At 38.8% G+C, this 17,291-nt stretch overlaps 1 protein-coding gene across 2 annotated transcripts in view; it reads left to right on the top strand.

Moving 5' to 3' along the window:
* aifm1 (apoptosis inducing factor mitochondrion associated 1) overlaps positions 1-17,291 on the top strand; it is a 68,217-nt gene that overhangs the window by 24,784 nt on the left and 26,142 nt on the right. For both annotated transcript variants that reach the window (XM_059977324.1, XM_059977325.1), the window contains 5 exons: positions 2,240-2,367; positions 7,896-8,026; positions 11,157-11,247; positions 11,482-11,566; positions 15,219-15,295. In XM_059977324.1, the coding sequence (XP_059833307.1) occupies positions 2,240-2,367; positions 7,896-8,026; positions 11,157-11,247; positions 11,482-11,566; positions 15,219-15,295 (512 nt within the window). The remainder of the gene's footprint in view (positions 1-2,239; positions 2,368-7,895; positions 8,027-11,156; positions 11,248-11,481; positions 11,567-15,218; positions 15,296-17,291) is intronic.

Below are 17,291 nucleotides of genomic sequence, written 5' to 3'. Positions count from 1 at the left end.
TGAGCTGAACACAGCCAAAGGAGGAAGTGGTATTAAAAATTATCTGTATAATAAGTTTAGAAGGTGCATTTTCTTTGTTTTAGTTTGCTGGTGGTAATTTTGTTGCTTAGAATAAGTTTAATGGAACAGTTTGAATTGGTTTTTTTTGGATGGTTATTACATTTGCAAGCATGTTGAATTACATCAGAACCTTTTCTTAATGGCATAGGCCTTGATTCAGAACAAGGAACTGTTGATGTTGCTCAGGTCATTTGAGAAGTTTTTGTCTGAAGATATGAACTTTACCTCTTCTGGCTTTTGAAATTGTCTAATTAAAATGCTGTAATCTGGATGAGGATTTAGTTATGCAAGCATTTTTTTGGCATTGGCTACTCTATTTATATTGAAGGACGGCTTGAAGTTGCTTTAAACCTTGTAAGATATGAATAAGCAATACACACAAAATGCTGGATGAACTCAGTCCGCCAGTCAGCATTGACTTTTGCAATTTTCCATAGATGCTGCCTGGCCAACTGAGTTCCTCTAGCATTTTGCGTGTGTTGCTTGGATTTCCAGCATCAGTAGATTTCAATGTATTTATGATATGGACAAGCAGAGTCCAATGGTTTGTGATTGCAGAATCTGCCATTGCAACTGATGTGCCTAAATTAGTTGACAGAGAATTGCCCAAACAGATTTCAGTGCAAGTTACAGGAGAGAAATCTGAAACTGAGCATATATCCAATTCCGATAAGAGTTGTAAGCATTAAGATTGAAGGTGGTTTTTACTCGTTGTTCTTCTGTGTAACAGTATTCTAAGTGTTATTTTGCGCATATAAGCCATTAAACACAATCAATTTGTACTTAATAACATTGAGAACTTTAGAATAAGAATCAGGTGTATTATCATTGACATACATCATGAAATTTGTTGTTTTATAGCTGTACAGTACAGACATAAAAATGGCACTATGCAACAAAGTAAATAAACAAAGTAATAAGATGAGGCATGTCCTGCAGGTAAGGGTCCTTAATGGTGGATTGCACCTTTTTAAGGCATTGCTTTTTAAACATATTGATAGTGGCGAGGGCTGTGCCTGTGATGGAGCTGGCTGAGTCTACAACTCTGCAGCCTTATTTGATTCTGCACATTACAACCTCCATGCCAATCGGTGATATAATCAGTCAAAATACTCTCCAGGCACATCTGTAGAAATTTTCTAGAGTCTTTGGTAGCATAACAAATCTCCAAGTGAAATTTAGCTGCTGATTTGCCATCTTTGTGATTGCATCAATATGTTGTGGCTAGAATAGATCTTCTGTTGACTCCCAGGAACTTGAAGTTGCTCATCCGATCCAACACTAACCCCTCAATGAGGACTGGTGTGTGCTCTCCCAATTTCTCCTGCCTGAAGTCCACATTCAATTCCTTTGGGTTGCTGGCATTGAGTGGAAGGTTTTTGTTGCAACACACTCAACCAGGCAATCAGCTGTATGCCAGCTCAATGCCATGTGAGATTCTCCCTCCACGTGTGATGGCATCAACAGACTATACAGGTGGCTTTTGAGCTGTGCCTAGCCTCACAGTCATGGGTGTGGAGAAAGTACAACAGTGGGATAAGCACGCATTCTTGAGGTGCACCCGTGTTGATTATTAGTGAGGAGGTGGTATTACCACTAAATATTCACTGTAGTCTTCCATTGGGGAATCAAGAATACAGTTGCAGAGGGAGGTACAGAGGCCCAGGTTTTGAAGCTTGATGATTAGTAGTACAAATATTTTTGAAAATGTATTCATCTGCCTTTTGATTGTATTTATTCTGTAGAATGAAGTATACCATATGATTTGGGTAGCATTTTTAAGATGCATGATTTGTCAAAATTTGACATTTTGCCTGTGGTGCAGCTGATATGGTTGTTTGAATTGCTCTAAAATATATAGGAGCAAATTATTTACCTGTTCAAAAGTAGCATAAAATTAGTCTTTGTAGTTTTAGGTCTAAATTTCATCCAGTATGTTTTTTTCTAGAGTTGTTTATGGCACTTGTTTAATTTTTTATGTCAGACTGTGCTGTTTCTGCAGTCCATCACAAACAAAATATAACCTATTGCATTATAACCAAGGATTTACAACAATAGGATTAATCAAGAAGGGACATAGCTTGCCGTACATGTTCAATGATTACAGGATTAAAAGTCCTTTGTTTCATTGCTCAAGGCCATGTACAATTTATTAATTTTTTTTTCTCTCTTCTGACAGCATTGGCAGTCGAGCCAGTCAGTGTTAGACCAAGCATCCCATCGCATGCTCCGTATCTTCTGATTGGTGGAGGCACTGCATCATTTGCAGCAGCGAGATCTATCCGTGCACGAGATCCTGGAGCAAGGGTGGGCAATAATCTCACATTATATGGATTTGTATTTAAGTATACATTTGTGTTATGTATTTCCTGTCTCTGTTCAATTGACTAAAGTGTCTTAAAACTCTTCTAAGTAAAATGACAAAATAGAAAAATATGACATATTGTACCATCATACAAAGATATATTTTTCTTAAACAACCCTAGATTAGGGAAGGAGAAATAATCCCAATTTAAACTGAAAAAAAAAGGCAGAGAGATGAGTGTTAAAATATGTCTGGTACCAGTGGAACTCTGCCTGTACTAGAATGCAATGGGTAAAAAAGATTTTAAAGAAAAATAAATGCATTTACACATAGTAGTCCAGGCAAAAAAAAAGTTGTCAGTCTACCTGATGACATCTAGTGTTCATAACTGGAATACATTTTACAGGTTTAATCTCCATGTTTAAGGGATGACGTGCTTACACTGGAGGCAGTGCAGAAAAGATCCACAAGATTAATTCGTGGAATGAAGGCTTGAATGAATGAAGATTAAACCTATTGTCAGTGGAATATTGAATGAGAAATGATTTTATTGAAACATATGAGATTCTGATGGGAATGACAGGATGAATGCTGGGATGGTGTTTCCCTAATTGGGAGTATCTAGCACAGGGGGGGAATAATGGAAGCACTAAAATCCAAAGAGCTGATAAAATAGAATTGGTGGGGTTTCTAGGATTTAGAAGTTTGACTGATAAATAATAATTGCTTCCCATTTGTAAAATATGCATATTTGTTGTATGGATAGGCCAGTCTCCTCTTAGGAAGGGAGAGGTGTGTCTGTTGAAGTTGAGATGTGGTTGTGATATCAAAGAGCATGATGGGTTCAAATTCCACTTCAGTGGAGTACTGCTGAAGTGTATGAAATTTGCAGTTTTGGTGAAGGTGTGATGAGCTTTGTACCTTGTGCTTTGACTGTGTAGTTTTATCATATATTCAGTAGTGTATAGGTTTGTCTGCCAATGACATTATCATTAAATTAGTTACTTAGTAATTATTGATTCATGAGAAATTCGGGTCTATGGAATTTTTCTTGAAAATGTTCAGGGTAAAAATAGGCTTTTGGTAGTGATCGGTAAAATGCAATCCAGTTCTAGGATGCAGAATTTGAGAATTCAATGTGTGAAGGAATTAAGTGAAGGGAAAAAGCAATCTGCTTTCTGTAGCAAAAATCAGTGGAGTTAATAAGTGGTAGTAACGAATTTCAGAACCAGTGGAAAGGTTTGAATATGACACAATATGAAGGGTGGAAAGAATTGGCTAGTGGATGGTGTAGTTCTTCATTTCCTCAATTTCAGTTTCTCAGAACTATAACTCAGAGCAAGTGTGTAATTCAAATTGATAATTTAAAACCAGATTGTTAATTATAAACAGGCAGTCATAAAATTTAATTGGCATTTAGATCAAAACACATGGGGGGGGGATGTTGTGGCTGGAGCACATGGGAGCTGCTGGAGATTGTTGGAATTATGACAATTGAGGAATCAAGCCAATGTTTGAGATTTCTTCATTACATCAGGAAAAGAGAGTGTTATCTGAGCATTTTGTTCTGGGGAAGTAGTTTGAACTTTTGCAATCTGTAGATTTAGTAATTGAAGAGGGTGCAATTAGAATGAAGCAGGTAGGGAATCCAGAAGACAGCAATAGAAGCTTGTTGACTCCTGCACTTGTCTGACAAGTCTATGAATTTTGAAGGCTTAGTGGGTAGTGGCAATGACCACAGGGAGGATGAGTAAAATGACCATGGCATCTGGGGCTGTTAAAGCTGAGGAGTGAAAAATGTGGTAGTGATGTGCGACTGTAATTTGATGCATAGGAACTGTTTTCGAGAACTGTTTTGAGTCCTAAATGCTGTGAGCAGCATGGTGTCAACTAAATGGATGCAAAGTTGAAATGATCTGTATTACTATCTGTCATGTTCAAACACTCGTTAATCAAGGGTCCGTGTGAGTGGGATATATAAAGTTTATGTTTATATGTGTAGGTTGTTGTGTTCCAAAATTCTGTAGATTGGAAGACAACAAATATAACCCTACTAAAAGGGGGAAATAAAGAGAAACAAATCACACAGTCAGCGATTCAGGAACAGCTTTTTCCCTTCTGCCATCTGTTTCCTAAATGGACATTGAAACTGTAAACACTACCTCACTTTTTTAATATACAATTATTTCTGTTTTTTACATGATTTTAATCTATTCAATATATGTGTACTGTAAATTGATTTACTTATTATTATTGTTATTTTCTTCTATATTATGTATTACATTGTATTGCTGCTGCTAAGGTAACAACTTTCACGACACATGCTGGTGATAATAATTCTGATTCTGAATTCTTTTGAGGCTGCAGTGAGCAGAATAGATTAGAAGGGTTCAGTGAATATAAGTACAAAGAGTTTAAGTTGCCACACACAAGTTTATTGGATAAAAGTAGAACACAAGTAATTAGAGCTTGTGTTAATTGTGTGAACTGAAAATTGTTTAACTGGAGGAAACCATAAAAATAAAGCATTTTTATGTTGGGTTACTTTGACAAATGGGGTATCATGGGGGTTAGTGCTGGCACCTCAGCTGTTTACAAACTCTAACAATGATATTGATGAAGTGATTTGGTTGGTGTAACATATCCAATTTGCAGACAAAGATATCAGTGAGTTGTGAGGGGAGTGCAGACAGACTTCTTGGATATAAACAGCCAAACTGAATAGGCATGTGCATGGTAAATGGAGTTTGAAGTGGGCATGTGAGATCTTCTGCTTTGAGAGACAATATAAGAAAATAGCATGCTTTAAATGATATTGTGGAGTTTATGAGATGTGCAGATCATTAGATTAATTAACCACTATGTAGGTGAATGTGGTGAGTTGATAGAATGCAGAGAGAATAGGATTCTCTGAGGATCTAACCTGGTCTCAACATATCAATGTAGTTATGAGGAAAGCAAGACAGCAGCTATATTTTATTAAGAGTTTGAAGAGATTTGGCATGTCAACAAATACACTCAATCACTGTCTGGTATTGGGGGGGGGGGGGGGGGGGGTACTGCACAGGACCGAAAGAAGCTGCATAATTTTGTAAATCTAGTGGATACTAGCCTACAGATTGCCCAGGACATCTTTAGGGAGCAGTGTCTCAGAAAGGCAGTGTCCAGTATTAAGGACCTCCAGCACCCTTTTCTCACTGTTACCATCAGGTAGGAGGTACAGAAGCCTGAAGGTACACACTCAGTGATTCAGGAACAGCTTCTTCACCTCTGCCATCCGATTCCTAAATGGACATTGAATTTTTGGACACTACCTCACATTTTTTAATATACAGTATTTCTGTTTTTGCACTTTTTAAAATCTATTCAATATATGTAATTGGTTTATTTGGTTATTATTCTTTTCATTGTATTATTATTTTCTCAGCTAGATTATGTACTGCATTGAACTGCTGCTGCTAAGTTAACAAATTTCACGTCACATGCCGGTGATAATAAACCTGATTCTGATTCTGATATGGAATTAGTGGGAATAGGTGGACTCGATGGACCATGAGGCTTGTATCTATGCTGTATCTCTGACTTTAACTTCAGTGTTCTTGGAGTTGTTGCTCAGATACAGCAAGTGATTAGGAGAGAAGGGGTAGGTTGGCCTTACTGCAAGAGGCTTATCAGATTGATTTTTGAGATGGGTAAAGTAGTCCATTGAGGGCAGAAAGCCTGCAAGTTCAGAAGGTGAACTTATTTAAACATAAATTATTCTGTGGCTCAGCTGGGTAATAAAGAGATAACATTTTCCTGACTGTATTTCATAGAGTAAAAAGTAGTAGATTTGAAAGAAAGCATCACTTATTAGTACTGAAATGGCAGGGTCACATAGGGGCTGTATTAAATCTTCAGAATCTTGTAACCCGGAAGTCTGTAAGGATTCACTTACATTTGAGATTGAGCAGTTTTTGGATATTAAAGGAATTGTGTTAGTGCAAGAAAGTAGCTTAAAGGTAAAAGATCAACCACGATCTTACTGGACAGCAGAAGAGGCGATGGAAAGGTTAAATCGCTGCCTCCTGTTCAGGTCTGTATAGACAGTTCAGGTCTGTTCAGGTCTCTTATTCAGGTCTGTATAGACAGTAAGTTTCTCAGAAAGGACCAGAGGAAGTAAAATTAGAAGATGAGGCTGAAAAATAGTAGAAATTCAAGTATTTTAAATCAGTCTTCATGTATCTCAGTAATGAAAAATTTGGGAAAAAGGAATGAGAATGAAAATAATCAGTATTGAGAGAGGAGAAGGTATTGGGTAAAACATGATGTCCCTTAAATCTGATGCCTGCGCCCTCTGGTGTTAAAGTTTAAAGTACATTTATGATCAAAGTTTGTATACAACCTTAAGATTCATCTTACAGGCAGCCACAAAACAAAGAAACCCAATAGAACCCATTAAAAAAGACTGTCAAACATCTAGTGTGCAAAACAAAAGAACAAACCATGCAAACCATAGAAAGTAAGCAAATAACATTCAGAACTAAAGTTCACAAAACTGAGTTCACAGGCACAGCGCCAATGTATCACTGCAGCAGATCCAGGAGGCTGTTAATTACAGGCCACAGCCTCAGTTCAGCACAAAGACAAGTAAATCTTACCAAACAGTGAGCTGAACACCAGCTCCAGCTCTGACACCCTGACCTTTTCAATCTGGCCCCGTGTCTCAATTCGGCCTGTACACATCGTGCCACAACTACCCTGCACCTTTAACTTCAGTACACATTGCAAAAGCTCAACTCTGAAAGGGAAGCTACAGGTAATGATTGCGTGATTGTTTTCCATAAAAAGTGTGATTAATTGAATAGTCAGTTTTGTTTGCTGCCAGTAAGTCATTGCTGTCTCTCTCTAGCGCCCTCAAACTGGAAGTTTTAAGTTTTAACTGTAAATTAAGTGACTGCAGAGGGGGTTGATCTTCTAAAATTCCAGCAGAATTTTATTTAACCATGTTGGTAGGTCTGGAACCGCATAAAAGCCAGTTTGAAAAAGCATGTCAGATTGTGTACCCTGCAACATAGTAGTAAATTGCACTAGATGGCACTTGATAAAATAGTTGCAACTTTTGATTGCCCTCTTCCTCATTCCCAGATATAGTTTTCCATCATTGATTGGGGTCAAGTCTGTAAACTCCAGCATTCCCTTCTGAAGCCTTTGGCTGTCTGTCTTTTCTTTCTAAAGTGTTTATTAAAACATGTCTTTCACTAAGTAGTGGTCAGCTATCCTTATACCTTTTTAGTTGGGTTATTGCCAGTTTTTTCTATGATCATCCTCCTGTGGAGTACCTTAGACTATTTTGCTAAGTTGAAAGTATTACTGTACTAAAAACAAAAACTGAAATACTGAGCATATTAACAGCATCTGTGGCGAGAGATAGCATTAATGTTTCAGATCCATAACCTTTTCCAGCATCTGTAATACTCTGTATTTAGATTACCTTTTGTTGTTGGATCAGAATTTGGATTCTCAGGTGTTTAACATGTGTATGTTTTAGGTTCTTATCATCACTGAAGAGCCAGATTTGCCGTACATGCGGCCACCTCTTTCAAAAGAGCTTTGGTTTTCGGATGACTCCAGTGTTACAGAAACGCTGAAATTTAAGCAGTGGAATGGAAAAGAAAGGAGGTATGCTTTTAATATTGCTGAAGTCTTGATGTAAGAATTGTTCAACAAATGTATCATTTGTTTTCAATGGTAATGCTTGGAAGTTGACTTATGATGTTACTTGATGCTTTGATTTTTCCTCTCTCAGACAATTGCTTTGGCCATGTACTACACTGCAGTTAATAACATCTGACAGTTTTTCCCTATGAGTTTTAAGGGAGGAGTTGTGTGTCTTTTAGGGTTTAAAGTAGCTCTTGGCACTATCCTGAAAACAATATAAGGGACTTTATTCAGGACACCATGAAAATGCTTATTCAATAATCAATATGAAATAGATCACCTGCACATAACTACATTGCTGTGTGCAAATTAACTGTCTCCTTCTCTATATTATAATTGTGTCTGTATTTAAGGGGGCATCTGGCTGTAAAATTTGATGATTGTGAGGCTATTGCAGTTTTAAACAAATTTATGTTCATTTTGCTAACTTTTGGGGTTTGTGCTTAATTTGAAAGAGGAAATAAGCATCCAGGTTTTCTATACTGAGAACCTGCTTAAATTAAATCTCTCTAGCAAAACTGGAATGTATGTGACACTAGTAGTTTGTGTGGAAATACTATGAGTTCTAGTCATACAGTCATTCGGCCCACCTTGCCTGTGTTGACCTTAATGTTAATCTTATTTTCCAGCGTATGATATTATACCTTGGCTCATCCAGATACTTCCTAAATGTTGTGAAACTCCTTGCCTCCACCACATTCTCAAACAGTGTGCAATCTGCTACTCACCTTAAACCAGGGGTGGGCAAACTGTTTGACTTGTGGGCCATAAAGGGTTCTAAAATCTGACAGGGGGGCCGGACCAGGAGCAGATGGACGGAGTGTTTTGGTAATACACCTCATAAGAGAAAATAAAATATCATGGGATATGTAGAAAACATGTGCTTTAATTTCAATTGAAAATGAACAAATGCATTACAACAAAATATCTGTCTTTGAAGTCCCATGGTATTTAGCTATTTATTGAAATGACTTTTAAAACACTGAAAATTAAATGAATAAAATACAGCTTTTTTAATAGTAACTGTTATTATTTTAAAGCACTGAAAATTCTGTTATCCTTCAAGATATTATCATCATCACTCTCGTCCTGACTGTCTTTATTTCAAAAACGGTAGGAGATGCAGGTCTACTTGTCCTGCTCCTTCTTATTCAATTGTCCCCTGTGCCAAAACTCAACAACGACCAGCACAAAGACAGAACAGTGCCAGTATGCGGAGCGCGATATTTGATCTGGAGCGCATTTTTTATTTTGAGAACGTACGTGCACCTGCGCACTACTCATGTCCATCACTTAACAGAAATGACATGTAACGTGTAAGGCTTATTGAAAAAAATATTTTCAAATGCATTTTTTACATAACGCAACGAAGAAACATATTTTTAATTTCAGTGGGAACAGTGTTGTTGGTCTCCCGTTTTAGCCAGCGCATCAAAGTCTGGATTTAGTTTTGTTGTGGCGATTCTCAGGATGGATCTGAGGTGTTGGTCAGTTAACTTGGATCCGTGGCTGGCTTTGTTGATGTTCATGACGCTGAAAGCCTGTTCACACAAATAGGTCGAGCCGAACAAAGAGTAAAGCGCAAATGTGGAGTAGTACGCTGCACCTCAACAAAGGTCAATGTGTAGCGGTGTGCTACATGCAGCGCTAAAATTACGACACGGAGTCGGTAACTGCAGTCGAAGAAAAAAACTTTATTCGAAATCCCCAGCCTCACTTTTAAGCCTCCCTCAACCTGCCCCCACCCTCCCCCCCATGGCGCAGAGGCTCCAAAGCTCTGTGCTCGCAAATCCCCGCAGGCTATCTCCCTTAGCCGGAACGCTGGCTAATTGTGAGCCGGTTCGGATGTGCCAGGAAATCGGTCGCCACAAATGTATATAGAGTGCGTCATCTATTGGGAAATCGCCAGAATTGCGGGGAAAAAACGTTAACAAGGTTTATTAATATAATTTCATCAAGTTCTGCGGGCCAGATTAAAAAAGCTTAACGGGCCGCATATGGCCCACGGGCCGTAGTTTGCCCATGCCTGCCTTAAACCTGCACCGTGTAGTCTTAGAATTTTCTGCTATGGGTTAAACAACTTTCCTATTTACCCAAGATATGCCTCACAACTTTGTTTGCCCCTGTCAGCTCCCTTCTGCTCAAATGCTTCTGTAAGGAAAAGAAGCCAAGCCTATCCAATCCTTATTTTTTTGGTTATATATTTTTTTTAAAAACAGAAAATTTTCTATGTAATACCACTTAAATAAAAAAAGCAGTTTATTTTAAAGTATTGGCCATGTATAATCGTTAAAATATTTTATGTTCAGCATGTATCTTTTGAGTTGTTGCAATAAAGTTACACCTAGCATTTGTCTCTCTTCCTCATTTCATCCCTCTAGTTAAAATAGCTTTAAGAACTGACATTTTAACCATTTTGGAATGATCTGAAAAGAGCAGTTTCAAGTCAGACTATATTTAACATTTGGCTTGTCCTGCAGTTTGCCTGATATTTTAAGCAACCTTTAAGAACAGGGCCACTAGCTGGTCAAGTATATATTTTTGAACTGAATTTGTGTTCTTTCTAATTAAATTTTATTTAATTAAAATGGATGATTAAATTGAAGTCTCAAATCTGTAAATTTTGATATTTTTTCTTTCTTGCTGCTTTCCACCTGAGTCTCACAACCCAGGTTAGAAACCACTGGATAAAGGGAGTGGGATCCCAACATGTTTAGTGTTTTGTTTGGTTATTGGTCTTGCAGTTAGGTACTCGAACAAGTAGCAACGTCGTTTTGTGTTATATCTTGATAGATATGTGGCTTAATTTGTACTTACGTCACAGTTTACGCATATCATTCTATGAACTGGATTACATTTCTGCAAAACCATTGATGAATGAAAATCATTTTTTAAGCTTGTATTATCTCCTTTATTTAAGTCTGCAGAAAGTTATGAAAATGATCGAAAGTGAATAGTTTTTGAGGCTTAATAGCAGTAAGTTAAAATATTGAAATATGTTCATGTGAGGAAACAAAGAAAACTGCATGGTTGTTTCAGGTGATTCTTAAAAGTTTTTTTAGTAATTTGCTCCTTTTTTTGTTTTAAACAGTATTTACTTCCAGCCCCCTTCTTTCTATGTTAGTCCTCAAGACTTGCCTTTTGTGGAGAATGGAGGAGTGGCAGTGTTGACTAGAAAAAAAGTAAGTATAAAAATCTAGATTTAATAATTTGTATTAGTTGATGATTGATTTGACCACATTTTTAGAAACAGTAGCAAGCAGAGCAGTTTATGAAATGATAGAAATGTAATTTTTAAGTATTTTGATTACCTTGCATTTCTGTGTTGGCCTATGAATTTGAACTGATATTGCTATTTAGATATTTGTCAGAAAGCATGACCTAATTACAAGATTTAGTTTTGTTTCTTTTTGTAGGTTGTACATATGGATGTCAGAGGGAACAAAGTAAGACTAGACAATGATGTGGAAATAACATATGATAAATGTTTAATAGCAACAGGTAAGCATCTGAGTTTTATTAATAACATTTAGAGCTGAGTATAGTTTTAATCTGTTATGAGCTGTATTTTAGTCATACGCAAATTTTATATCCCCAATATGGTTGGTGATGTACACTACCAGAAAATATTTATTCATATCTAATAAAAGTGTGAATCTATAAGATGTCTGGTAACACGAGTGAATCTGCAGATGCTGGAAATAAATAAAAAAACACAAAATGCTGGCGGAACTCAGCAGGCCAGACAGCATCTATGGGAGGAGGTAATAACGACGTTTTGGGCCGAAGCCCTTCATCAGGAGTGAAGTAACATGGGATGGTCGAGGGGTTATAAGAAGTGGGGGGAGGGATAAAGTAGAGAGCTGGGAAGTGATAGGCGGGAGGGAAATGGGTTAGGGGGAAGGTGGAGAATTATGGGAAATAAAAGAGAAAGAAATGTAGGGCTGGGGGGAGAGATTATAGTGAGGGGGGAAAAGAGAAAGAGAACCAGACTAAAATAATAGATAGGGATGGGGGTAAGGGTGGGGGGCAGGGGTATCAACGGAGGTCAGTGAGTTGGATGTTCATGCCGGCAGGAAGGAGGCTACCTAGGCGGGAGATAAGGTATTGCTCCATCGAACTGCGTGTGGCCTCATCTTGACGATAGAGGAGGCCATGGACTCCTGGTCTATTTCCGACACCTCCCTCTCCTTTCTAGATCTTTCTGTTTCTATCTCTGGAGACAGCCTATCCACCGACGTCTACTACAAGCCCACAAACTGCCACAGCTACCTAAACTATTCCTCCTCCCACCCTGTCTCTTGCAAAAATGCTATCCCTTTCTCTCAATTCCTCCGCCGCATCTGCTCTCAGGATGAGGCCTTTCATTCTAGGATGAAGGAGATGTCTTCCTTTTTTAAAGAGAGGGGCTTCCCTTCGTCCACTATCAACTCTGCCCTCCATCGCGTCTCCCGTATTTCACGCACCTCTGCCCTCACCCCAACCCCCCGCCAGCCCACCAGGGATAGAGCCCCTCTGGTCCTCACCTATCACCCTACCAGTCTACAGATCCAACGTATAATCCTCTGTAACTTCCGTCACCTCCTATGTGATTCCATCACCAACCACATCTTCCCCTCCCCCCCACTTTCGGCTTTCCGCAGGGATCGCTCCCTACACGACTCCCTTGTCCATTCATCCCCCCTCATCCCTCTCCACGGACCTCCCTCCAGGCACTCATCCCTGCAAACGGAAGTGCTACACCTGCCCCCACACTTCTTCCCTCACCACCATCCCAGGCCCCAGACAGTCCTTTCAGGTGAGGCACCACTTCACCTGCGAGTCAGCTGGCGTTATATACTGTATCCGGTGCTCCCGATGTGGCCATTTATACGTTGGGGAGACCCGCCGCAGACTGAGAGACCGTTTCGTCGAACACCGGTGCTCGGTCCTCCAACAGTGGCGGGATCTCCCTGTGGCCACACACTTCAATTCCACAGATGCTGTCTGGCCTACTGAGTTCTGCCAGCATTTTGTGTTTTTTAGAGGTCTGGTAAGATTGTTTTGTTGGAAGTTGGAGTACTTCTGATGTTCTAAGTAGGTCTCTTGTGTTGTAATAAATATCACAGAATAGTGTGGATCTTTGTGACCTACCTTCTCAAGAAATGGTGGCAGCTGCATGTATGATTGGATACAGGCCTAAAGTTAGGCAAATAGGATTAGTGCAGGCTGACACCATGCCAGTCTATACTAATTTTATTTGCTTATATTAGGCCTGTATCCAATTGTATGTGCAGCTACCAGCATCTGTGACACCTTGTCCCAGATAACCACCACCCTCTGTGAAAAGCTTCCCTTCACATGTCTGCCCCCTGACCTTATACCGTTTCCAATTCTTGATTTGCTGCCCTAGGAAAACAATTCTGCCTATCTATTCTCCAACATCTGCCCTTCCACTGATTAAGGTTTACTGGTCTGTAGTTTGCAGGCTGGTCAATACCAAGCTCTCCTTGCATGTGGTTAATGAAAATGCAAAAAGAGGCCCAGTAATCTCCTCCCTTGCTTCCTTTACCATAACTTCTCTTGTAAAAACATCAGATACCAATACTTCCTCCTTTTCCCTGCTCAAGCCTTCAATATCCTTTGTTCTCTGAATTTACCTTATTTTCCTCTTACTATTATTCTTGCTATCTGGCTTTTAAATGTATCTCACTTATTGGATGTTGTTTTCTCCTTGACTAGTTGTTCTTAATCTACTTCTGTCAGGCCCTGTTGTGTGCTATTGAAATCTACCTTCATGGAGCTCCTTGCATGAAGCTAAATGGAGTTATGTCTACCCTAGTCCTCTCACACTTCCTCTCATCTCCTCCTCTAGTGGACTGGCCCATACTGTCTTTTACATATGAGTCAACCTTCCCATGAACTGCATTGTCATTCTGGGCAACACAACTTTCTGTAGTCTCGTATGATGCCACAGAAATGCCTCTGTTCCCCTGAATTTCAAGCCTTTTCACTATTGTCATAGTCTGTCTTCCTCCATTCTGTACAGCATAGTGAATCGTGCTGCTACTGTTCTGGCAATTGCTGGTTTTCCTTTATAGGCCATCTACCCCTAGCAGTAGTTGTTAGGGGAATTGCCACATGGATCACTTGCCTGCCCCTTCTTGTAGTCACCCATCTATCTGGCTGAACCTACACTGTGACCGTCTCCCTGGAAGTCCTAACTGTGACATCTTGTGTCTCCTGTATGCTCCCCTATAAGCCCAACTGTGGCTCTGCAGTCTCAAAGGAGTTGGGTAAGACTGCAAATACTGGAATCTGGAGAAACACACCAAGTGTTAAAGTAACTCAACAGGACAGGCAGCTTTATGGAGGGAATTTGCTTCCCTTTATAAATGCTGCCTGACTTACCAAGTTCCTCCAGTGCTTTGAATATTACCCAAAGGAGATGCAGCTGGACTCACTTTCTGCAACAATGTTATTCGGGCCACTTGGCTTCATAGTTTCCCACATGTCACAGGAGGCAAATGGTCTGCTGACTGCCATTCCTAATCGTGATGTACATTGTTTTTTTAAAAAAGAACAACCTAACTTTACTAAATTGCCATTTAGCCTCGCTGAAGCCTCTGCACTTTGACCTCAAACACAGCTCTTCCAACTCAGAAACATCAGTTCTAATGTGGCCTTTCCTGCTATTCCTACTTTAGTTTTATAACTTGCTCAGCATCACTCTTGTAGGTATTGCCATTGCTGTCAACTCTTGTAAGTATTGCCTTTGTCCTATATGTATGAAAATATTCTGGACAGTATTTAATTATGAAAAAAATAATGTGTTCTGAAACCTTTTTATGAATATTCAGTATTTCATGTGATTGGTCCTGTAATTAATGATTTATTTGTAAATGTGTAACTTGGTGCTTCCCTCACCCAACTCAACTCCAAGCTGGACTTTTAGGCTGCTCTCATTATGTCATGACAATATGGTGTGAGATCAGGAACTCAGGAGAAGGATGAAAAACCACAACAAACTATCTTATATCAACATTTAGTTTTATTGCTTCCACTTGTGTTTTATTAGTGACTTCTGGGACTTTAGAAAGTTTATCTTATTTATTTGTATTCACCCCTTTTGTAATGTGTTTATTCTTATTTGGTTTTCTGCTTGCATACTTAGGTGGAATTCCACGTAACCTTCCAGCACTTGAAAGAGCCGGAGAAGAAGTACAAAAGAGGACCACTTTATTTAGGAAGGTAAATGTACAGTGTTTTTCAATTCTACATTGTACCAGGATCCCATTTATAAAAATGTTATTGTTACTTTCCTATCAGCATCTATCTATTTAAGAGATAAGATTATTCTCAACAGAAACAGGCCTTTTAGCCCACTATGTCCATGCCAATCATGAGATACACATCTCTGCAAATCCCATTTACCAGCATTTGGTTTGTGGCTTCTCTTGCATTGCTGATTGAAGCACTGATCTGCATACCTAAATGTTACTAGAGTATGAATTTTTTTTTCCAGTCCTGATTAAGGGTCGATTGCACTCTTTTTCGTAGATGCTGCCTGGCCTGCTGAGTTCCTCCAGCATTTTGTGTGTGTTGTTATGAGAGTATCTACTTGCACTATCCACACTCGGATAGTGTTCTTCAGATTCCAGCCGCCCTTTGTGTGACAAATTTCCTTCAATCTCCTTAAATCAATTATCCCCTTCCTTAAACTTATATCCATTAGTTTTAGACACCTACTGCATGGAAAAGTTCCTGATCGTCAACCCATCTAAGCCTCTTATGATCTAGAGTATCTCTGTCAGTTCCCCTTCAGCCCCTCCACCCCAGGAAAACAAAATAACTCGTCTCTCCTCCTAATTGAATCCTGCTGAAACTGTGGTTTGACCAGATTCCTGCTGAATCTCTGGTTCAGACACAAAGATAATTGTATATAGGATGCAAGAGCATTTTATTTTCATCTCAGTCCTTTTAGGTTTGATGATGGAGGAGATGGTAATAAAAGCTGGCTAGTGTTCTCTTTTGCTTGAGTTGGATTAATTGTCTTCAAGCACAACTGATAATTGGTGATTTTCCCTTAACATGCACGTGCATGTTACAGGACATGTAGATATGTATGGCCAGGATAAAGTTGTTGCTATACAGTCTTGGTTCATGAATGGCCAATTTGGAGAGTAACAGCAGAGGACTGCCCTCAGCCATGGAAGCATCATGTTAACTAAGAGGGCATGAAAATAAAATTAATTAGCATTGCAGTATGGTATTCAAATGTAACTGCTGATTACAAAAGCTGCACAGCCCTGCACTGTCATTTGCTTATTAAGTTGTTGCTTTAATTTGGATTATAACTTGCTGTGTTAGAAATGTTTATAGTGAATAGATTATGGTGATAGGTGAACATAAAATCAGTAAAAAAAGGCAATTCCTAAATCCAAAGGAGAAAAAAAAGCCAGAAACTGACATATTAGCTGCAACAAGCAAAATAAACTCTTGAAAAATTAATGTTTCTGTGTTTGTTACCATTTTGCATATTAAGACGCATTAATATTGTTTGAGAATTATTTTGTTTTCCTGTTATTCGTGGTTAAACCTTCCAGTTAGCATGTTTCTATTAGAAACTTTACATAGTGGAGTTATGTCATGGGAGGGGAAAAAAACTAAGGAAATGTTTAACCATTTGTTTATTTGTGCAATTTTTGAAGCCATCCAGAAAAAGGTGTTTGTTTAACAATGGAATTATAGCTTTGAAGCATTTGTACTACTGACACTATAAATTGTCACTTCAACCCTTATTTACCCATCAGAATCTTACTCCTTTTATACAGATGGATACTTATAGGCTCTTCTTTTCTTACATCGCAAAAGGAAAGATAGTTTCCTGGATGATAATTCACAGTTGATAGTCACACAACAGATGGTATTTAATCCTGCCAAGTGCAAGGTAATGCATTTTGGGAAGTTAAATAAAAGTAAGACATATAGTAAATGCATTAAGGAATATTGATGAACAGATGGTATAGAGTATAAAAGCAGGAGTGAATATTGCAACTTCACAAAACACTGGTTAGATTTCACATGGAGTTTTCATATGCACATTTCTGTTTGCCACACTGTAGAAAGAATTTGGTTGCACTAGTGAGAGTGCAAAAGAGATTCACTAGCATCTTGCCTAGTACAGAGGGCTTCAGTAATGGGAGAGATTGGATGGATTGTATTTGTTGTTCCTGGAGCAAAGGAA

Source organism: Hypanus sabinus, chromosome 8 (assembly GCF_030144855.1).
Source record: "Hypanus sabinus isolate sHypSab1 chromosome 8, sHypSab1.hap1, whole genome shotgun sequence".
NCBI classification, from domain to species: domain Eukaryota; kingdom Metazoa; phylum Chordata; class Chondrichthyes; order Myliobatiformes; family Dasyatidae; genus Hypanus; species Hypanus sabinus.
This window is presented reverse-complemented; position numbering and strand designations above follow the sequence as displayed.